Genomic DNA, 24038 nt, shown 5'->3' with positions numbered 1-24038 from the left:
CTTAATCCGGATTCGTTTTACTTTGAACTTGTTCTTTATGTTGCTTGTTTTTAAATTGCTCATTTTTTAGAAATCTTTATTAAGAATACCAAATAACAAAGCTACTTCTTTATCTGATTCCTATTCATTATTAATGCTATTATTAAACCTCCTTAAAATGGGAACGTTGTTTGCGGCGGTGCTAGATTCGGCAGTAGAATAGAACATTTCATTAATTAGTTATTTTTCTTGTTGTGCTCATTTAGAAGAATACGTTTGTTCAAACCTCTACCATAAAACTGTTAGACAAAACAAAAGGAAAAATCTTGCTAATACTGTTTTGAAAGAGCTCAAAGGTCAGCTAGAAAATTATTAGTTTAATACAGTTTAATAGGAACAAGCACTAAGCACCAAGTATGGAAAACCATTTAATGGTTTGGGGCAGAATTGATCTGATATATTTGAAGAAACTGCTCATGAGAACTGCGCCTCTCCCGTTCTATTCAAGCAACAGGAAACTTTTCTTCAAATTGCAATATGAAACCGAAATATTCTTGAAAACAAGCAAAACTGATGAAGCTCAGTTCTGTATTGCTTTGAGAATGCAATTGAGAACCAAATTTTGGAAGCATTCAATCCTTCCCAATTGATTTCTAGCTTCATTAGAAAAAAGGTGTACTATGATTTGTTTGCCTTTCAGTTTCAACTGTTATCTTTATTTATTATGTGGGAATCAGCAATGTTAAACAGCAAAGCGTCGTTTGTAAGGCAAATAAATAAATTATTTTCATATTTATGGATCAGTTTTTTACTAATATACCCGGTAATTTACGTAGAAAAACGCTGTGCATTAGAAATTTTCCAGCTTGCAGTCTGTTTAGAAGCTGGAAATTTTGTTTGTGGTCATAATAACTCATGCTTGAAGCAGGTACAATAAATTTAGCTCTCCAGCTTTACAGGATCTTCAAACAGTAGAACCTAACTTTTTTAAATGAAAACACATTAAGTGTTTTCATAAAAAAAATTAATTTTAAAAATTAGTTTTTAGCATAATTAGATTGACCTTCCAATTGCGAGTTGCGGAACAGTCCTAAATTCAAAGCGCACACTTGGTAGGCAGTTAGCTGAAAGTTCAAGCAAACTACAAACCTTCAATGAAAAAATTGTGGAAAGCTTTTCACAATTTTTTTTAATGGCAACTATTGATTTTCTTGGATTTGAGTTGCCCAAATTTGCAATTAGATGGTCAATCCAACTTTGTTAAAGAGATTAGTGGTTTTTTAAATTTCAAATATGAAACCTAAGTTTTTCTTTTCGTACACGTATTTTCTGTGTTTTCGGCATGACTCGACATGACCGCAAGCAAAATTGGAAGTTTTCAAAGCAACTGCAAGTTCCAAAACCTCTGATGCACGGTCTACGTAAATCACTCTGTATAAGTTTTTCGGAAAGACATTGTTTTTATTATTTGCTACAGTTTGAATATCGCGTTTTCTGGCGAACTTCGCAATTTATTTGATTGAGCCCTTTTCTATAGATGGAAAACACTACTAAATTATTTTCATTTTGCAGCATTTAAAATTCCATCATTTCACAATATTTCATAATTTGACCCCATCAAAAAAATTAATTTTGCCATTCTAGTTTAGAAAGTTTCAGAGCCAATGTGGGTATTTTATAAATAGCCTGAAAACCTCTCTGAAAGTTTTCTAATCAAAACTTTCCCAGTGTTACTGATAAATACAATTGATCCTCTGGATGGTAAGCATTACTATTTTAATCCGGGAGAAAAATACGAATTGAAAACTTGAACAAAATTATATCTAATTCGCAATAAGTTCTTCGGCCCACTGTGTGCGCCACGCCTAATTTTAAAATGGTGCGTTGCGCAGGCATTAGATTTTTGTGCGAGTTCCACAGAGGACGCGATTAAAAAATCTATAATTTTTACTATTTACTACTCATCTACGGAATACAACTCCATCTCCGGCCGTTTCCATGACGACCACAGACAGATGAAGAACCCGGAGCGCTCCTGCGTTCCCGAAAAACGCGCACTTATTCATTTCACTTTTCTATTATTATCGTTAAGGGCAGTTCTCCGTTTTTTTCTAGATTTGTTGCACGTTTTTCCTGGATGTTATGTAACATGAACAATGATTAATATGTTTGTTGTTAAATCTTTTGCTTTGTTTCATTTTTAGACCATTTAAATGGTTTTTGGAAACTTTATGGTACGGTCATTCCAGCGAAGATATAATAAAGTTTAACTTTGATGACAAAAATTGATTAATTTAACGTTAATTGCTACGTTGTCGTTTCACAACAGTTTACTAAAATTGAATTAACGTTGCTTTAGTTAAAGGGTTAAAATTTGAAAATTGAATTTTTAAATCAAATACCTGTACCATCAGGTTTGTTAATTAATCTATTAAAAACCGTAATATAAATTTGCAATATTTTGAGATCCATTAAAATTTTGAGATGATTTACGTGTTGATTTAAGCAATCCGTAAGGAAATATATTTATTTCAAAATTGAACACGTATATTGATTGAAATTTTATATATCGGGGCTCATCATTTCATTAAGAAACCATTTCCTATATTTTTAGTTTTTTTTAAATTAGAATAAGTATTATAAACAACGCTAAGATTATAAGCTCCATTTATAATAAACATGAATTAATTGTATATCATATATCGTTAGTCATATTTTACAACATTTACCGTAGACAAGAAGGCTTCGCGGAAGGCTAAAGTCGATGATTATAGGTAACTGAAATAAGTGAAAAACAAAAATTACGTTATTACAAACAATTATTGACTAAATTTACACGAAGGTTTGGCTAAAATACAGACTTTAGTTATGTCACATGTGAAATTATTCGATGGATTCTGGTTAAAGAGTATTTTTGGTAATGGGACAACAAAATAGAGGACACCCAGGAAAATCACCAACCACTGAAAGCTTCCATAGGATATACTGAAGAAACTCAACAGGGAAAAACATCATTGCTTTTAACAGACACACGCAGGAAGATGCCAGAAATGAAAACTTTGTGTTTTCTAATTTAAACATACAGAGTAACAGCATATGGAAGAAGTCAAATAGCCTAAAGCGTGAAGATACTAAAATATCAGCACTGCACGAGAAACGAGGGTAATAATATACCGATCAAGATAAATCCGGGACATTTGCAGACATGATCTACAGAGCGTCCAGTAAAAATGCATCCAAATTAAAATAACCGCAGCAAGTGACCGGTCAGACCAACGGTTAAGAAAAGAAAGAGCAGAAGAAACAACTTCAATCACCAAATTAGCCATGATGAAGGAGGCTAGAAGAAGCGACAATATGATTAGCAACACGTTGACGAACGTACAGAGGAAAGGAATAAATGTAACTAACTAAAGCTACTTACTAAGCTAATTAACACTATTTTCAGATCTGCACCTTTCCCAAGCTTTTTGAAAGCTCGCATCAGCATCTCTCCCAGAAACTAAGAAGATAAGTAATTGAATTATCCAGGAATTAGGGAAACAAATTATCATAAAAGAAGAATCCAAGAAATGAATCAAATAAAAAAATATACAAAATCAGTAAATTTCAGGTCAGATACCGACAACCTTAGCAATATTTACCAAACCCTAATAAAGCCATAAGTATACTAAGTATACTAGTAAAAAAATTTAAACCATTTCCGCTTATCTCAATACATGCATACCATTCTTGCAATTGTAGAAAATAATTCCGACAAATTTAAGGTTTCAAGAAGGCAAAGACCTAAAAGAACGTTAATATTTACCAATTATGAGGTAAGTTTTTCAAATGTTTTGCTCTCCCAACAGGAAGGAAGGATTTATTCCCTCAATACCTGATGAATGTGTTAACGCTTTATAAATTATAGTTTTTATACAACATGTTTTAATTGTGAATTGGTGTTTGTAGTTTGTGTAAATTTTAAATCTGATGATGGCGCTGTCGGCGAGCCGAAACGTAATGAAATAAACGATCTTCTAAGTTTTACTTCACACTTTGACTGAGACCCAGAAAAGATAAGAATATAATTATTTTATTTACGCAGTAAGTATATTTGATTTGACCTTTGGCGCTATTATAAATTCGTACGCATTTGTATCCGTTCAAACCGTTTATTCCAAAGATAAAAAAATGACTAAAATACATTTCCGTTTTTAGCGAAATTTTAATCTTGAACCGTGATAAGAGGAAATTAGTTTCTATTAAAAGAGACGAAGGCAGCCAGATAACGCCATTCGAATTCCAGATCCGAAGCCTTTCTGTCATTTTTTATTATAAAATTTAAATAAAGGTTGACTTAGCCCGGAAAATAATTTTTATTCGGGCCAGGCGGATCTAGCTACGCATTTTGCTTTTGCGTAATTAGTTTTGAGTAGGACCGGATTAGGGTGTAACTCACTAAAATGGACACTGATAATTTATTAAAATATATTTAACAAAACCAAAAGTTATAAAATGAACTCGAGTTTGTTGTTGTTGTGTAGTTGTAAGTTGTAATGAATGCTTGGGTAGTTGTAATAATTGTTGTTTGAAAATCATTGTCTCAAAACTTATGGGGTTTTAATCAACTAGAAGCATTCCTCTATCTCATATATTTTGAAGTTACTGGGTGTTAATGTATTGAAATATGAATATATTTTCTTGATGAGAGAACGTTTCCTTCCTGTTTAACCCAGTATCATTAACTTGTTTTGATTATGAATTTTAGTACTCATAGATTTCGAGAGTTTCATTAATCATTTTTTACAATTAATATAATATAATATACTGATTGATAAATTATGAATGCTGGTTAATATCTACCTGCGATTGATATGCACGAAATCCATTTTTAGCAAGATTGTTTGATATATTTCCCAGTGCAGGAGATATAATAATTGTCGCTAACACTCCTTATTATTCCTTTGTTAGGTAGCCCATTCTGTGGGTTTTATTTATAGAAATATACTAAATAAAGTCTGTTATGAAAATAAGAGCAATTATATAAACAGCATTTATCCAAAGTTCAGATCCGTAGGGTATATATCTTCGTAAGTTCGTTTGGAAACTTTGTTCAAAAGCATCGAAGCCAGGTAAAATCTTGCTCTAAATGGCATACATTTTTGGGAAGTAATGCAGTTGTAACTTAAGAAATAAGAAAGAATATTTTATTCCAATCAAAATTTGATCCATTGTGTTAATACCTGCATTCTCTCTAGATTCAAAAATGAGTTTAATTAATTGCATCTTGGATTGGATGGTGCAATTTAATAATATATGTTGAGAAAAGCAAGGCAGGAATAATTACATATCGTATATAAGAAATATAAAAGGGAGCAGTTATTAAATTGGTAATTGATTGGTTYAAATTACTTTTCAGTWTCATTGAATTTACGGCGAGTTTAGTTGCATGACTCMTTATAAAATTTTAACCAAAAATSAATGATAACGAGTAAATAATTATTTATGTGAATTAAAATTACAAACTCATCTATTCTTGTACGTATATAGTTGTTTATCTTATGCTATGCAAAATCCRCGAATAAAGTTATYCAGAGCACATTTTTCTTTCTAATACTAGTGAAATCGACCACGCACATTTGCACTTTAAATAATTTTRAAATTCCAAGGAACAAATAATAAATTAAGCRAAATCGTTCATTGCTATCGAAACATTAACTCAAAAAAATGTGCTTCATTACAAGAAGATTAAAGCGTTATCGACRGTTTTTACATTTTATATATTATGACTCGGACCACCCTGTATAAAACTTTTTATATATTAACAATGTTTCGTACTACTGGCTTTTTAAAGCCGAACCCTTTTGAGCCATTCTACGGTTCAAATCGTCCGTACTAAGTAGGAAATTTCAGCTATATTTGTTAATCATACTAGGATGACCTAATCATACTAGACCTTAGGGCTAATATTTTCAATACTCAGATAGTCTATTAAATTTTCGATATATAAAAAGAAAATACTTAAAATAAACCTAAATTTACGCAGCAAAGATCAAGGAGCGCAAATTACAATAATTATAAAAAAATGTGGCACTAAATAGATTGGAAGTATTCTAATTAATTGTCTAATAGCACTTCTTTGAGAAATTATAAATATAATCAAGTTATATTTCTCCTAGTTAAGGAAACCCGGTCCTGCATAGGAAAGCGCACCCTTCTTGTTTGGAAAAAGCGTAGCAGAGCAACCCTTTTTCACGTATCTCTTTGCTTTCCCGGCTTTTCCGCCCCTTTTTACCCCTTTCTAACCAACTTTTATTTAAATATCGATTATAAACTGTACATTTTAATGAAAAATCTGTACGCAGCGAGAGGCGGGACTTAGCGGGACAGCGCCAGAAAAACCCCCCCATTCCCGATTTAAATGAATTATTTTTAATCTCTAGAGAATGGGAATAAAATATTTACTATGTATGCTTTGGGTTTAAATTTGCAATGTATTCGGTATATTAAAAAAAGTATGGCTGGACTTGCGAATTAATGTAATTGTTGTAAATATTACATTTTCAAATCAAAATTTATTGTAACGTAATTTATACAAAAATGAAATTGACAATTAATTACTTTCTATATTTATTAAAGTTTGTGGTTCAGCTTTTTTTGTCATCCAATTTCAATATGTTACTCAATTTAAAATTTTATTGCTACTATGTTAAATATCTCATAATATTTATAAGTAATAATAAAATGATATACCGGATGTGTTTTTTATATTGAATCACTCAAGTATTTTGGGCAGCAGTGGGCCTACGAAAAAATGCTTCGAATAAGTTAAATCTGGACGAGAGAAGTGTATTTGTGTCACAAAAAATGCCTACTTCCTTCTTGTGGGTTAACAAGGGGCGACTCGAAATTTTCAAATACAAACTGCAAAATTTTACTGCACGTTAAAGGACTGAAAAACGTGCATTTTGACGTGAAAAAGTGGCAATGTTTTACGTAAAACACTTTCTTCGATTTGGGACAGCATTTCAGATTCCTGAAAATTAGGAAAATAATTCATATCCGAAATATCTCGGATATTTCGACGCACACCGTGAATAGCAAAAGTAGATTATTCCAGAGAGCTCAGATTCCAAGTCCAAAAATTGTTAGTTATCGCATAATATTTTGAAACATTAAATTAAGTGAAAAAAAATAACTCAATACGCCACTGTTCCAATCAGAACTGATCATATAACATCGCGTGCACCGAAATGCATAAGATGAATAGCCTGTTTTTTTCTTCGTTTCCAATGTCCGAAATATTCGTGCACCATCATTTATTGTAGAGAAAGTTAGGCATCGAAAAGAATTAGCAAATCCGGTTCACCATGAAATGTTTTGGTAAAAGTTTGCTCATACACTTTTGATAAGCTGGCTGAGCCTTAGGCAATAAATTCGTTTCATATCACTGTTATATTTTATGTGCATATATATCTAAAATGAGTGCTGCTTGTTTTACATTTTTTCCTTTTTCATGATAATCCATAAGTCTGGGTGAAAATATGTTTGCGAATACAGACAAAAATGGCTATGAAGATTAATAGACAACTTAAACTGGCTAGCGAAACTGTATTCTAGAAATCGTTGGCTAGACAGTAAATGATCAAAATTTGTAAGAAAAGTAATGAACATTTCTATAAAGTAAAGAAAATATTTTTGAATGAATTTGCATAAGCTCATGTCCCTTCAAAATATTTTTACTGCTTGCATAATAAAAATAATGTATAATGACACACTTTCGTTGATTCCGTAATAAGGCTCAACCTTATTTTCCAAATTGGATTTTTCCTAAATTCTAACTTGCGTTATTTTTTCAGTGTTTTCATTAAAATTACGCATTTCTACCACTTTTCTACCAGTATCTATTTTCACAGCTTGTTTTAAACAATATAGATAGAAAGCGTATTTTTAAGTGTGGTTACATAATCAAAATAATAATGCGAATGAATGGTTTAATTGATGTAAATTTGTATTTTAAGTGTTAACAAATTGCAGTAGCATTCAAAATGATGATAAGTTCGAATGACAACAAAAGCATTTAAGATAAGCTGCATTTTATTTTATGAAAATAACTGTTTTCATAAGATAATTGCAGCTGTAATCTAGGTAAAGGGAAATAATAAATATGAACGTGAGTGCTTTGAACCCTTATAAAGTATCTTCATTGTATCTGATAGTTTCGATATTTATTATTTTTGCTTTAAACACCATAAAAAAATATCTTTCTTGTGATTAACAAGCTTTTATTGTTTCAAATACGACGCAAAGCTAAAACTCTGTTGCTGAAGTTCGAATTTAATTTTATTAAAACTTTTTACAATATCTTAAAACTAAATTCACACACAGTTGATTTTAAAGATGTTAAAAAGTATATACATACCTTGTTCAATTTCTCAAGTAGGTTCACCACTAAGTAGTGCTTGAGCTACAGGGTTTCAGTTAAATGCAAAACCTTTTAAGTTTCCTTTAGACAACTTTCTACAGTGTCAGTTTATTGTGTCGTCTTCTATCACTTTTATTGGGTATTTTTAGCTAAAATCAATCTGTATCTTGGGTAATAGATTATGATGCTTGAGGATTATAATAAATTGGTTGGGTATTTAACACATTATTATCTTTACAGATGGTAAAAGTACATTTAGAGCGAACATATCCCATTTTTAAAACGTAATTTTCAATAATTACTTTTGTATGACAGGAAAATCGAAAACTTTGAAAGAAATAATGGAAAGTAAGTAATCATGAAAAAAGTGAAAGGCTATAAAGTTTCAACATAATTTTAATCATTTGGAGTATTTGGGGCATCACAAAACTGTGAAAACCAAAACTGCAATTCAAAGTGCTCACATTGCTTTTTTGGCAATAAGTGTGAAACGAGCAAAGTTATCAAGCTGGAGTTTTAGGGTTTTCTCTACTTTATGATGTTATAACTGGTTTCAAAAACTGTTACTGCTACAAATGTCTCTGGCAATGTTTTTTTTAAAATATGAGGGTTTTGGTTGGTTTGAGTTTATACGACAATGAATAGTACTTACATTTTTCTTCCTAACGAACTTAAAATTACGAAAATTCAACAAGTTTTGCATAAATACAGTGAAAAAGATTTTACTATGCTGTTTGCATCCTCATGATGAACCTGTTTTGCAGTGATCATGTTTTTAGTTAAAGCTGAAAATCAGTTTTGATCATTAATTTCCAGGCCTTTGACCCAACTCAAAACTTCTTGAAACAATACTTTTTTGAGAAAACTGCCAACATTTTCTTATCAACGGTTCACTTTCTAACAAGGCCATGTAGTTCTTTCTGAAATGATGTACAAATGAGCGTTCTTACTCATTTTGCTTCCGAGAAATGAGCAAAAACGGGACGGAAAACATACAATTTTGGCACAATGTAGCACCTAAGTGTCTGATATTCAAATTTCGTTTTCTGGGTCACAACTACTCGAATTTCCTCACTCTTGTTAAAAACGAACGAATTCTGTGCCTGAAATGGTTGTTGAGAAATTTCGAGAAAAGTAGCGTCATGTTTGATTCGATTTTGCAACTCAAAAAAAACACGCAAATCTGAAATTTCATGAAATGAAGACTTTTTTGAGAAAACGGCTAACATTTTCTGATCGATCGTTCCCTTTCTAAAAAGGCCATTTAGTTTTCTCTGGAATGATGTACAAATGAGCGTTCTTGCTCACTTTGCTTCCGAGAAATGAGCAAAAACGTCCAAGTATAAAAATTAATATTAAAATTAAAAATAAAAAATTAATAATAAAAAAAAGTATAAAGAACTCGAAAAACGAATGGAAAATGAATAAACTAATATAAGGGCAAACATTACCCGACAGAAATTCATGAAGTCGAGTTCAGATCAAGAGATCATTCTCTAGAACTCTCAAATTTTGCGGCTAAACCTGCTTCTGTTCACATCTCTGCAACTAGCTTTTCATTTCAGTAAATGTGGAAAATAAAGTAACTAGAAATTTATCTAAACTTAAATCTTAGTTGAACATGGATATTATTTTAAAATTTAAACTTTTTTAATATAACGCCATCTCACTTAATTCCAAGTCAAAAATGCGACAGTTGTTTTAAAAAATATGTTTTTTCAGCTTTTACTTACCAGAACCAGAAAATTTATTTGCAATGGTTTTTCTTGATAATGTTTTAATGCCCAAATAAAAGAAATGATCGACTTTATTATCGACAGAAAATCTACAAAGATAAAGACAAAAAACTTGAACAATTAAACAGTCGCAAAGGCTGCAAGGAGAACCGTTGAAACGGAATAAACATTTATTCAAAAATTCATCCAACTAGTTGTGTTTGGGAAAAAGTGGGTCACCACCAGGCCCAAAATTTGCACATTTAATTGGTTTGCAATGTAGAGAACGCTTATAAAGAGTGCCAAATCATTTTGTTTGATTGGTTCGTTCACAATGAAAGCTGCGAATGGTTTGTTGCCGAAAATATCAACTCGCTTATATGCAGTTCGCGTTAATTATTCAATGTCATTTAGTTAAACATTCTTCGAAACAGAGGATCCATTGTTCAAATATCAATGTACTTGAGTCGTCCAAGTTTGACGGATAATTGCATTTTTTATGATCCGACCTAAAAAACGACAAACATTGGTTTTCCAGTTAAAACTCGGCAAAGTCATAATTTGTAGGTCTAATTTGGGTGATACTTATTGAACGTTGGACATAGAAAACAAATCTGAATAGTGCCTCCAGAGAATGCATTCTTGAGCAAATTCAATAGCCAGCGGGAAGAGAAAAGAATATTGGCAAAAGCAATACCGCCTAACCTTTAGTGACGAATTAAAAAAAAGAGGAGCGAAAGTAACGGTACCACTATTGAGTTCGCGGATAAATAAATGACTCTTTGTCAGGCCCCCCCTAAAAAAATGAATAAAAAAACACTTAAAATATTACTCCTTGTGCTCGTCACGGCTTGCGAGACTTGTATGATGAATTTCCAAATTGTATAATGCCCTTTAAAATCGTATAAATAGCTAACGGAACTTTTGATTAAATTATAAATCATTGCGTGGCTCTTCTTAAGCGAGTTTAATTTTGCTGAAGATAATCGACTTTGGTAGAAAATGTGCGATGCATGTTTCGGCTTGGATAAAGATATGGAACTTAAATTGGTACAGTGTTGAAGAATCGACAAACTTGCATTTTTAGCCTGTATTATTTGTTGGGGCTAGGTTTTTTTCAATTGTGGCGACTAATTTTTACAAATTATACCGAGACATACAAGCAACGAGCATTTGTCTTTTAAGTAATTTAGGTTTTAATATCAGAAGAGTTCCGCGGCCATTGCTTGAAATTGAAGATATTTTATTATATTTTTTAAGGTAATTAAAAAGGTTTTAGATCGCAACACTTAAAAGAAGACTACAAAAAATATAAACCATTTTCTACAACTTTTGTATTTGAGATTTTCTATGAAATTGAAATTTTGCGGAATAAAGGGATTGCAAACACAACTAAAATCGACTAGGTATCACAAAAAATAAACAAACATCAATTTCCTTCATGCTGTATTTATATTTTCTACAATGCATATCATTCAAATATAATAATGCCATTAACTTCATTTTTAATTAAACATTCTATAAAGACAAATATACGAAAAACAGTAAATTTTATATAATCTGCATACATCCATAACATATAACGTAACAAGATCAACAATTTATACTGTTGAGTTTGAAAATGCGAACAAAAAAACGTTTTTCTAATTATTTCAAAAGTATATTATAAATAATGGGACTGCTTCCAACTTTGCTCATTTCTAAGCAAACCTACGTGGTTTTGAACACAAAAATTACGACTTTTTCTCAAATCCTCCTAAAAGAATATTTATTTCACAGTTCTGCTCGGCTAATTAAACTAAATTAAATATCGTTTTTCAAATAATATGAAATTAAAATGGCAATCTACTTGGACCCCAAACATATTTTTATTATTTAGTTATAAAACTCACATTTTCTATCTATCTACTTGTCGCAATACATAATTGAGTAGATAATTCCAACTAGAAATTGCCCATTATTTGAAGCTACGAGGAATTTAACTCATCTGTATTGAAATATAAAATATATAGGGGCATCTAAAAGATGAATACCTTCACTTTATTTACAACGTAATATGCAGTAGTTTAGTTACTATCTATATCAGTGTGGGCTTGCTGCCTTACATCTAACTCACTAGAAGACTCGTTCAGACTCAATTCATTTTCCGGCAATAATTTTGATTTGTACAAGTTAGACGAAAACTCTTCGAATCCGTTACTCTCTAACACATTATCCAGGGAACTATTATGACTTAACACTAATTTTTCTCTTAGTCTATCGTTGCTATCTACGTCAAAGCTCATACTCTTAACACCTCTTGATGCAGTTGTCTTATACAGGGCTGACGTAATCTTCGGTTTGTTATTCTCAGCTATTCGACCAGACGACGAGTTGTTGGGATAACCGAGATAGACATTATACCCATAATTGCCTTGATCATAACAATATTGGCTGGTATAACAGTAGCTTTGCCTTTGCGAACCCAAACTTGTGTTCGATGTAGATAGACCGGTCTTAGCTTGCGATGAAATATCTAAGAAATTTCATAAACCATTAGACGGATGATTACAAATTAATTTAAATTAAGAAGGCAACAAAAAGTAGTTATTAAACTGGAAGTTATTAGACTGGAAATAGTTCAATTTACGTTTTTGAAAATATCGGAAAATTTTAAATGTGCATTTGAAACTTAGATGAAACGGCCAATGTGTTCGTCGACAAGTCAGCATGAAAATAAATCTCAATTATTATATTTATTTTATTTATTTTATTATTTTATTTGTATTTATTCGATTTGCGACAGGAAACGGTTATATTATTTGAAGGAAAGATGGCAAATGCTAATTAACCAAAAGACAAAAATTGATAACAAGATAATATTGTCCATAAGAACACAGGGTAAGTATGTATGTATACATGTATAAATGTGTGCGTATGTATGGAATAAGTTTGTTCATTTAAATTCAAAGTCGAAATTGTGGAAAGCAGTCTCATGTTGGTGTGCATTTTAGATCAGCAAAAAAACAATTAAAACTAGTAGTTTTTTGGGAAAATTGATATTTACCCCAATATCGAATTTACTCCATACTTTTTAATTTGCTTTTTGCCGTTTTCCGTCAAGCACAGTCTGATAAAAAACCTCTTGGCTCTTCAAGAATCGCCAAGTTTAAACTTTCAACATACCACGTTTCAAGAGCAAATTGATTAATTTTATTTTATATTGAAAGTTTTACTTGTTTCATGGTGCAACTTCTATTTAGAATATTATTAACCATGTGAATATTTTGAATAACATTTCATACCAGAAACAGTTTGAAATTGACTGCTCAATGTAAGCTATATTTTTGGTCTTGCGTATTCGGACTATGAGGTGATTTTGACAAAAAAATACAAATTAAGCTTCTCATCTAAGGAACTCCCAACATTTTGAAAAATTATATTTAGAATATCGAATAAAATATCTGGCTTCAGATAAGTACCAGTTCGAAAGAAGGAACGTCCTAAGAACTAATTGGACGTTGAAAACAAAAGACTTACTTGGATCTGAAATTTGCCATTTTGCATAATGCTACATTTTAATTATATGTATTTTGGCCAATCAATGTGTTATGTTGTCAGGACTTCTTTGTCTTTTTTTGTTTAGTCTTTTTCAGTTTTGAAACTGTTAGAAGGAACTTACTCGAGGTAGGAACCATTTGAACAGAGCATGCAGAGATCAAAAGTTAATTTCGTTTTGAACAATTTGAATATCCCCACTCCTAAAGCTACTTTAACTGCAAAAAAATTGAGGACAACTTTGTTTTTGAAATTGTGAAAAACGGTGTGATGCTCTTGAAGTACACAAGAAACTGATTTTCAAAAGAGTTTCTTAATTCGACCGAAATATTTTTTTCAGGCACGAATACAAACTAAGTTATGGTCCAAGTTATTTTCACTAACTTTAAATATTAATTTCATTACTAATTTATCCGTTCTTTCTTATCAAAAATCTAAGTTTTCGAAGTTACGCTAAGAAATGAATAAAGAAAAATTGAAAAATATATATGTAAATATGTATTTAATTGATACTCATGTCATTATGTTACGAGTTATTGTTGCTTAAGTTATTTTACGTAAATTAATAAAATTTTCTTTTAAGTGTATTTCGTCAAAACTATATATTTTTAATGTGGAATTATTATAAGAAACCAACCTGTTAAAGAAATTTTTTGAGAAGCGGTTTCTGGCGAATATTCACTACCATCACATTCTTCTAAAGTTTCTTCATCACTAAACCTACATTAAAGAAAGAAAATTTGAAACAGTCAACCATTACATATACTTAATTAAAATATGTTTACCTCTCAGGTGGATTATGCACTAATGCACATTCGTCGCTCAAAGATCCCGATCTTTCAGGTTCCGCTAAAGATGTTGGCCCGCCAGAACCCGGGCTTCTTCGTACACCTAAATTTTCGAATTTAATGAATATCAAATATGCAACGGCTTTTAGAACGATAAAGGAATAATTATTAAATATAACTTTCAAGTCGGTTTGAAGAGTATTTGACCGGAATTTGAGCATTTTTAATAAACTAGTTGTAATTTGATTTTGAAAAATTTATGAAATTTACTCAAAAATGTTATTAACTAGGTATAAGATGCGTGGTGGTCTCTTTCATCACTAAAAATGTATGTTTTGTAATTCTGAAGACTTTTCGTTTTAATAAACTTCATTCAGTCACTTCTTGGTTTAATGTGTTAAATAATATACACTGGCTAACTTTGAGCAGAATCTCTACAAATCTCTTGGGCGATACCTGCTTATACTAAAAATAATCCGTTAGATCCGTAAAATGTGATTAATTAATCTTAATTAATTTAATTAATCTGTAAATATGTACAAGGAAAAAAATTAAACTCACCTTGCTGGACTTCGACGACGAAGACACCATCTCTTGTACTTGGTGAATATCGAACTGTGGTTTCTCTACTGTCTTCCTCAATATCCTACAAACCATTATTTTATTAATTAAAAAAAAGAACACACTTTTTAAAAGTGCGATACCAACTGGGAAAATGTTATTGATATAACATTAGTACTTTAATTTTATATAATCGACTATATTACAAACTGTTAATGTTCGTATTTTAGTTATTAAAGCAAAAAATTGAGAACAAATTTATGAGAATTGTTTAAATTTAAACAACACAATATGCTTTAAAATATCAGTTTGCAGTACGCATATTGCAAATTATACGGTTATTTAAACCAAATTTCATTATGATTTATCAATCGAAACAGACTTTGAATGAACGCGTTTAGTAAATAGATAAATTGATTGATTTCACATCAAACTGATATTGCAACTTGATCCTTTAAAGTAAATATTGAAAATGTTTTGCCTAACTTTTCTTGTATGCACTTACGTTCCGTTCTTCCGTTTCGACAATAAGGTGATTATTTTTCAAAGTCATAGTTATAATACTCCCATTGACGTTGTTCGGTCTGTTATGTTGAGTTGTCGATCGATCTTCACATATTTCTACAGCTTCTGTACTTATATCTAGATGAGTATCGGTTGAGTCCTGAAAAATAATTCTGACACTTTTTTTTCTTATTCCACTTATTTTTCTTTTGCCAAATTAAACAGTGCTACAAAAATTTGTAAACAACAATTTTTTTACTAAGAAAGCATTATAAGTATCGTTTTTATACTCTTAATTTCTTTTCGATATCTACAGTTTCTGCACTACGACAATTCATTAATTGTACACGCTTAAAAAAGGAGAATTTTTCGATATCTTTGTTTCACCATTAAGGGTAAAGTTATTGTCGTTCGTCCCTTTGTCGCGACACAAAAATGTTAATTGTTAAATTTAAAAAGTGTTTAAGCCATGACAAGCTGTAACCCGGCAATATAAAGTTTAAAAAACATTGTAACAGTATGATTCTGGAGGGTTCCCACATTTCCTATGGTAAACAATTAGCACCCTGAAGAAGGCGTCGAAAGCTTGGCAGCTAAAAAAGTTTTACTTTTGTTTACCACTGCCCAGACCGAATTCCCAAGAAAGAAAAACCATCTTTTAATTATGATTAATTAAAGTGTAGTGAACAATTATTTGCACCATAAAAATTAATAAAATAAGTGCCCAGCCAAATGTCGTCCGTTTTTCTTTTTAATTAAAGCAGGTCTTAAACTTGAATTGAATGAACTAAATTCTTATGAAACTAGTAAATTTATCTAAGATCTATATTGTTTGGCAAATAAGTTAAAGTAGAAATAACTGTTATTTTTCAGACCTAAAAAAATGGTTAATATAAGAAATATCCACTGTGAGGAAATAATACAGAATATACTTATAATAGATACGTATTAAGCTTTTAAATGCTATGATTTCTTACTCTCAAGATATACAACTTTCTAAATAATAAACCTGCAATATTTTAGTGAATTGGTATATTTGAAAATGTATATTTTATAACTGATGAAACAAAATTCCCTGTTAACTTCTTTTATTAACATTGTTTGTGTATGACTCTTCCTGTTCGATACTCGATTATCACGTTTTGGTTTTGGAGCCATAAAATTTGGCAAGAATTTATTTTTCAGAAATTCGTGTTAATACATCGACTATTGAATATGTATTTTGTGAAGTAAATTATTGACTCTAAATATCAAAAGAAAATTCAGAAAAAAATGGCAAATTCTATTCAAATTGTAAGACCTTCTAATGCCAACTGAAGTGGTCTTCAGCAATATTAGTACTTGGCAAAAATGCCAATTCCGGAAATTTTCGAAGTTTGAAGACAAACTTTTGTTCCAAATGCATGTATAAAATATGGGCAATGTACATCACTTTGATTTGAGTTCAGATTAGATAATTAATTTGTATTTTTTAACATTGTCAGCACACTCTTATCTTCTCACAGACTAGGTATTTCACTTAATTTATATAGAAAGATGCTTTCGCAAATCTGGATTTCTAATACACATCCGATCAATTTTTAGTTTGCTAAATATTCATCCTAAAATGTAGGGAGAAAATTTCGTATTTCAAATAATTGTGCTCCAACTGGTTTCGAGTTATGACGCGAACGAGGCGTGGGAGAGAGCTTGTTGCAAAGAAAAAACAACATTATTCGAAAATACTAAAATTAGCAAGGGGACGCGAAATAAATCGGCCTTGTGCATTTGGTGACCTCAATTCGAATCGTTGCACTTCCAACGAATTTTTTACACGTAATTTATCGGGCAGATGTGTAGTTACATGGAGTAGTTGCTCAGTAGAAGAATTGGCTGATTTTTTACTGAAGCAAAGCCTTATTACCTTTCGAACCATGTATTGTCAGACATATTTAAATTAGAGCTTTAACCATTTCAATTAACGACTATTCAAGCAGTTCTTCCACTGCTTTAATCACTTATTTCAATATTAGACTCATTGAGTTTACATGGGAAAATTCACGCTTTAGTGCTACTACATCAGTACTGCATTCTGGGCTAACCATTAATCATTGTGTATTAAAGTTATATCAAATGCATAACACAGTCATAAAGTGCAATAACATTTGGGTTTATGCACGTTTTACTACCGAATTTCTCGTTTGATACGAATCTAAGGCTACTTATTTTGGATCCGTTGTAAAGTGCATACTTGCCGTAAAGTGACCTTCTCCGAAAAATCATAAAAAGGACGCAATAAACCAAAAATGATAAAGGCTTTGCTACACTTTATAGTTGTTATATGGGCTACATTTTTGACAAGAAAGCTATTAAACTTGTATTTAAACTTGGTTTCAAATTTTTTCGTGTGCAGAAAACAAACATTTATAGATGTATTCATAAGCGGCCTAAAAACTTGAAGTAACTGAAGAAGTGAATATTTTCTAAAATAGCTATTAGAAGTTATTTTAAGTAACACACTGCATCGCAAATTTAACGCATAGCAGAAATACTCAATACGTTTTTAATTATAATGTGAAGCTTATCATTAAAAAGCTCAAATCTTTAAAATTTTGTATCTCAATTAATATATCAAACAAGTTTCAATTAATACATCAAAAGTTTGTTGATGAACGGAAAAAGATTCGGTTCTGCAGATTTAAACGAAATAATTCTTATGGCTAGTTATCTAGTTTAAAGAGATCCTGAAATATTATGTGTCTTATAGCTTACCGGAGTACTGACCAAATTATATAATTTTATAATTGACCGATAAATCTGAAAATGTTAAAGCTGTGCAGTAACAACTATACATTTGTTGTTGCACAACTATACATACATTGTTATAATGCTGTGGCAATTTTGTATAGATTGCCAAATTTTGTCAACTGTTTTCAGTTTTTGTTATTTTTTTTATTTCCTCCAACCTTTATTTCTGTTGTGTATCATGTGATACTTTTTGTGCCCACAAGAAAACTTCCTCGTCTCATTATCCCGCAATTTTCTGTGGAAAATATTGGGGTTGTATTGAAGGTTCAAATAATTTTGAATTATACATTTTTTCTTACGTGAAATTTTAGCAGATAATAATAATTGTTTTTACTTTTTAATAATAGTGATAATAATAATGATAATTCAGCAAATAACATTGGGTTCAGATTCTATCTTTATGGCATTCTGGTGTTTATTTGAAATGTTTCAGATGTTGCATTGTTTGTAATGACACCATTAATATTATTTTCTTATCTTTTTCTTAATGTTATTATAGTATTTTCATTTACGCTTCTTCATCCTTTCTTGCTTTTTCTGTATTCTGCTTGTAATGGTAAGCAGTGAGTAAGTTTCAATACTGTTAGTACGTCTAAATATGCTTTCTTAGTAGTCGAGTTTAAAGGCTTCGATTTCTCTGAAGCAGTTCCTTTTCCAATATTTTCCTTTTGTTTTTACAGTCCATTATTTCCTGTCAATCAGTATCATTTCCTTAAAAGATGTCCTCCATATTTTATTGTACAAAAGTAGCATTATCACGTTACTTTTAATCCGATTTTCGTTACAATTTCTGATGTTTTTTATCATGAGTTAGTGAATTGCCTGGATCGATGTTATAATTTATTGTTGCCTTGCTTTGCAATCCATAGTTTTATTATTTTTCCTTTCTGGTTTTCAATTGCACTTTTATCAATTATATGACTACAATCAATTATTTATTTCGGACTTGGTGCGTTTGTCCACGACTTCTATTTTTATTTACTTTCCTGTGACCACCATTATTAATTAATACCTGTCTTGCTGTTTATTTTCCTGCTTACTACACATTCTTTGATTTTTTTGATTTATTTCGTAATCTGAATTTTATTTTTGTTTATGTTGCTATTGCCCACATTTTATCTAACTCTTTTTTATTAGAATCATTTTGTTGTGAATGATATTCTTTATGCATTTCTTGTTTTAATTTTTTACTAGTAGGTATATATTCTGTTGGATATTTTACTACATTTAACAATTACTAGATGTTATATTTTTCTTTCAAATATTAACTAATAATACAAACCTTGAGGCGCCGTACACAAATAATCAAAAATTAATAATAATGATATTTAAGTAAAATTTAATGTTTCGCTTGTCTGATTTTATACTTGTATATTGTTGGACTTAATTTAAAAGACTAAGCTTAATGTTGATTGTCCAATTTGTCTGCATTTGATTGCATTCCGATATATCGAAAATGATACCCTGTGGAAGTAAAAACCAAAAATATTACATTCGTCCATTGGTTACAACAGCAATTTTTTGCCATCGATTTATTGAATGTTATTAGAGAACGATTCCAAAAGATAGATTCATAAAACGTATTTTTTGTTTAATAACTCACTTTTTCCTAAATTTTATTTATTGAAGTTACATTAAGTTTGTGTTACTAAATATATTTATGCGTCAAAAAAAATTATTTATGATACTTGTATAAACAAGACACTGTAGATTTTGCGCGTCAATTATGTAGAATGTGTGACCGATTTAGAGACTCCTCAAGGAGAGCAAATATTGCGCATGCTCGAAATTGTTATACCTTTTTAACTTGAAGAGCACAATTTAAAAACTAACCACAAATAAGCTGTAGTTTGAAATTGTCTTGTTGCAATTTGAAAAATGGTTCTTAAAATTAACGGTTAATCCAGATAGCGGACAAGCTAATTGAATTTTGAGTTTTCAGCTCATGAGTTCCCAATCTTCCTTAAGAATAACGTTTTTTAAGAAGAGGATTTCAATTATTTGTGTTTCTTAGAACTGCCAAACTACGCATTTCGTTTACTTATAATGTTTCAGGGTTGTGTTTCTTTTGTTAGGTGTTCTTCAATTTTCCTTGACGGTTTTTCTACGGAAGTAGTCAAATTTAAAATAAATGCATATTGGAGATATGTAAATTTTTGATCCTACTGATATACACGGTGATTCAAAAATGGCGTCATTTCTTTTAAGGGGATAGGAAGAAGAAGAAGGAGCTCACTTGGAGAGTAGGAGAAAAATATTGAAAATTAGTTTTTCGATCATTTCTACAAGGTATTAACAGTTGAAAATCAAATTTTAAAAATATGTGTATTTCAGCAAAATGCGCAGCTTTCTGAACCTTCTTCCCATCGAATATTGGTTCATAAAAAAACGTATGCTAAATGACAAATTAGAAATTGGTTCTTCAACTGCTAATTCTCTTATTTCACAAGTAACTTCGAAATTTTAAATCGCCATGTATAAATACTTTCTGCTGTTTCCAATAAAGCTATTAAAACGTTAACGTTCAAGTGAAATTATTGTAAATCGACATCCGGTTCTACACAGCCACGGAAACGCCTCTGTCACTTTGTATATGTTCCAAACTAATCATTAAGCAATTTTCTAACAATAGACCATCAACAAAACACCCCATTGGACCCTCAATCGGCACCATTTCGTGGTAAAATCTATTTCGGTAGCCTATCATTTCCAAATTCGAAAATACTACCAGATGGGCGATAGTGATGTTTCTAAGAAATTCACTATTCTTCTGAGAAATCGTCTGCCAGGGTTAGTGACTGTTTGAATACCATACAGTCGATATGTGATTATGCTGCCATTTTGCATCACGCAAGCCCGGTAATTTGGCCCAAATTAATGCATTTTTATGTCGAAATTTCGCATTGCCTTCCTTCATTTTGTTCGAATCGCCTCCGGTCAGTTTGCGCAATGCCTTAGTTCCTTAGGTTTAATGGCTCTTTCACCACTTTTGCCAAACATCTGCATAGCAGTTCGATAATGACGATCGAACAATAAAAAAAATATTCAATATGCCAGTGGTTGAGAACAGATTTGATCGAGGGTCAGCTGTTATTATATGGGATGAAACATGACATAATGAGGTTCATTTGCCTAACTTGCTTAATGGCTTTCAATCGCAACATGCATATTTTCTCAGAAAATCTATGTATTTTGGATACATTTAAAACCTACAATATTTATATATATGAATATTTAAATAACAGAAATACGTTTATTTTGAATAAGCATAAAACGGAGGGGAAGTAGGTGTGCACACTACACAATTCTTGTGAAATTTAAGTTTTGGATTTCTGTGAACATAATAAATACATAAAAATTATTTTTTATTTATATGAATTTTTTCTCATTAAACTTACTGATTTTTTTTTTAATTCCAAACAATATACAGGATGATTCAAAATATAACATGTATTAAAATGATTGATTGTAAAATTAGTCGCAATGCTTTCCAATAGAGTGTGAGTTCGCAAAGTGATATTTGCAAAATGCACTACTACAAATTTTAAATTATTTTTAGCAAATAAACCGTGTTAAAATAATTACTTAATTTGTTACTAAACTACTTCTGACAAATGTTTAGTTCAAGATTTAACCGGGGTGCAAATGCGTTTCACAAAATTTTAAAAGACACTAAATAATTCTTCAACGGAAGAAAAGAGAGTATAACGCCAGAGCAAATACATGTATCTAACAAACTTTATATTTTGGTTGAAAAGCTATTTTTGAACCCTCATAGAATGCAGCGGAGTTAAATCTTCGTGTAGAAGCAAACTACTAATTTTTTGATACTTTAGCTATTTTGTCGTGTCTTTGAAGACAAATTGCTAATCTAGAAATAGAATAATTAGAGACTAGAGCTTTTCGCGTTGATGTACAAGTACTAATCCTGGATTCCCTCCATTTCCAAACATATTTTGGAAAAGTACCAATTTGCTAAACTGGGAAATAGAATCTATTACAAGTTCTGAGCTTTTTATTTGGTAGTAAAGCTGTGTTTGAAAAAATTCTAAAAAAGTTCTTAAAATAACATTTAAGTAAAAATGTGGGCGTTGTTTTTGGAAAATTTTCCAACTGCTGTGCCATCCGTTGTGTCGGTTCTTGCAGTTCCATGCAAATACCTCTTAGAGGAACGAAACTCATTAAAACTGCTTTCATATTCTTGAAAAGTTATTGTCTTTAGTTATCATTGAACATGTTGTTCAACAACGAAACCAAAAATACAGAAATGGTGTCGGTAGAAAGTTATTTGCTATATTTTAAATTAAAATGTGTTCAATTATCAATTAGAGCAGACAAAAACTTGACCTATTGACATTTACAACAAGGATAGACGAAAACTTTCCTTATTAACTTGCAAGTTTAGGAAAAAGTCAGATTTAAAATGCCATTATTCTGCAGACTCTTTGAGATCAAATCGCGACCCAAGTTGAGTAAAGTACCTACTATATTGAAGAGTTGAGTCAATTCCAATATTGCATCTACATGTGTGGACGAAACACTTTTTTGTTAATTTTTTTTTATCTCCAACTCAGATGCAGCTTCTATGAGAACAACAAATAATACCTTTAGGTAAAAAGCAGGCAAAGACATGACCGTTTTAGCACGAACCGATGAGCAACATCGAAATTGTATAGTCAAGTTTAGAAGTAGTCTGATGGTAAAACCCTTTTTAGTTACCAATCGAGACTTCGACTATTCTGCGCTTTCTTTGCAATTAAATCATAAATTCAAAACGGGAACGGATTGAGACGTAAATTGTTAACGGACTATCTTGCCCTATTTTAAATATAGTGAGGTACAGTATATCAGGTTCTAGGACTGAAAACATATATGTATTATAATTTAGTTAGAGTAATTTTTATTTTTGTTTTTAACTGTCTATGCAAACAGCTTTCATCTTCTGCAGTTACAAGATTATTTTTCACCACTTTATAATTGGGGCCAAACCATTCATCTCCGCTGCCTGAATAAAGCCATATAAAATAAGCAATACGGAGTGGGTTTCTTTCCTATTCATCACACATTTGGAATATCTAGATATTCTAGCGATTTTTCCGCGAAAGTATGATGAATCTGAAAAGTAGACGAGCGTGGAGGAATAACGCGATAGGAAAAAATATTGAGCAATTTATTGGCTCTAATTGATTTTTGATGGTTTCATGGGCTTAGGTAATGTAAAAATAAAAAATTAGTATTAAAACATAAATTTTATAAATCTTTAGTAATATAACAAACATTTATTAATTTAATTAACGTTGCTAGAGGCGAATATAAAGATGCCTTTATGTAAATATGCAGTTTTAAAATGCAAAAATATCTGAAGATAAACATTTCCCAATTTGCAATGAGACAGACACTCGAATTGCGGTCAGGTTTTATAACACATCAAATAGGCACTAAAAAAACTTATAAACAAAGTCTCGCCGATCGACCTAAAAATTTTAAATTCTTGAAACAGTAATTAGTGCTTTCTTCCTAATGAACGCGTTTGGTGCATGGTGCAATAACGGACAAAAAATGCTGTTTTACGCTTCTAAAAATATATGCATGACCTCCTAAAAGTTTAACTTACTGGTTAATGACATTTTTTTAAACAAATAGTATGCCGGTTGCAGGATATCGACCGTCTGAGAACAGATCTTTTCTTACTACTCTAAATAATACGTTAACTTAGCACAATGAACCAAAGCGCTTATGTCACTGGGGGTCAAATATTTT

General features: G+C 31.0%; 2 protein-coding genes across 2 annotated transcripts in view; one reads left to right on the top strand and one right to left on the bottom strand.

The window, feature by feature from the left end:
* Nucleotides 1-24038, top strand: part of LOC109546301 — a 520465-nt gene that overhangs the window by 233773 nt on the left and 262654 nt on the right. The window lies entirely within an intron of this gene.
* The window catches only part of LOC109536827, a 30156-nt gene continuing 17652 nt past the window's right edge, over nt 11535-24038 (bottom strand). Inside the window, exons 5-9 of the mRNA XM_019903231.2 lie at nt 15493-15651; nt 14988-15072; nt 14424-14529; nt 14276-14358; nt 11535-12616 (exon numbers count right to left, since the gene is read on the bottom strand). Coding sequence (XP_019758790.1) covers nt 12168-12616; nt 14276-14358; nt 14424-14529; nt 14988-15072; nt 15493-15651 — 882 coding nt within the window. The 3' untranslated portion in view covers nt 11535-12167. The remainder of the gene's footprint in view (nt 12617-14275; nt 14359-14423; nt 14530-14987; nt 15073-15492; nt 15652-24038) is intronic.

This window comes from Dendroctonus ponderosae, unplaced genomic scaffold (genome assembly GCF_020466585.1).
Source record: "Dendroctonus ponderosae isolate FM_Combo_2020 unplaced genomic scaffold, Dpon_F_20191213v2 Dpon_F_20191213_2, whole genome shotgun sequence".
NCBI classification, from domain to species: domain Eukaryota; kingdom Metazoa; phylum Arthropoda; class Insecta; order Coleoptera; family Curculionidae; genus Dendroctonus; species Dendroctonus ponderosae.
The sequence above is the reverse complement of the archived record's forward strand: the minus strand, read 5'-3'. Positions and strand labels throughout refer to the sequence as shown.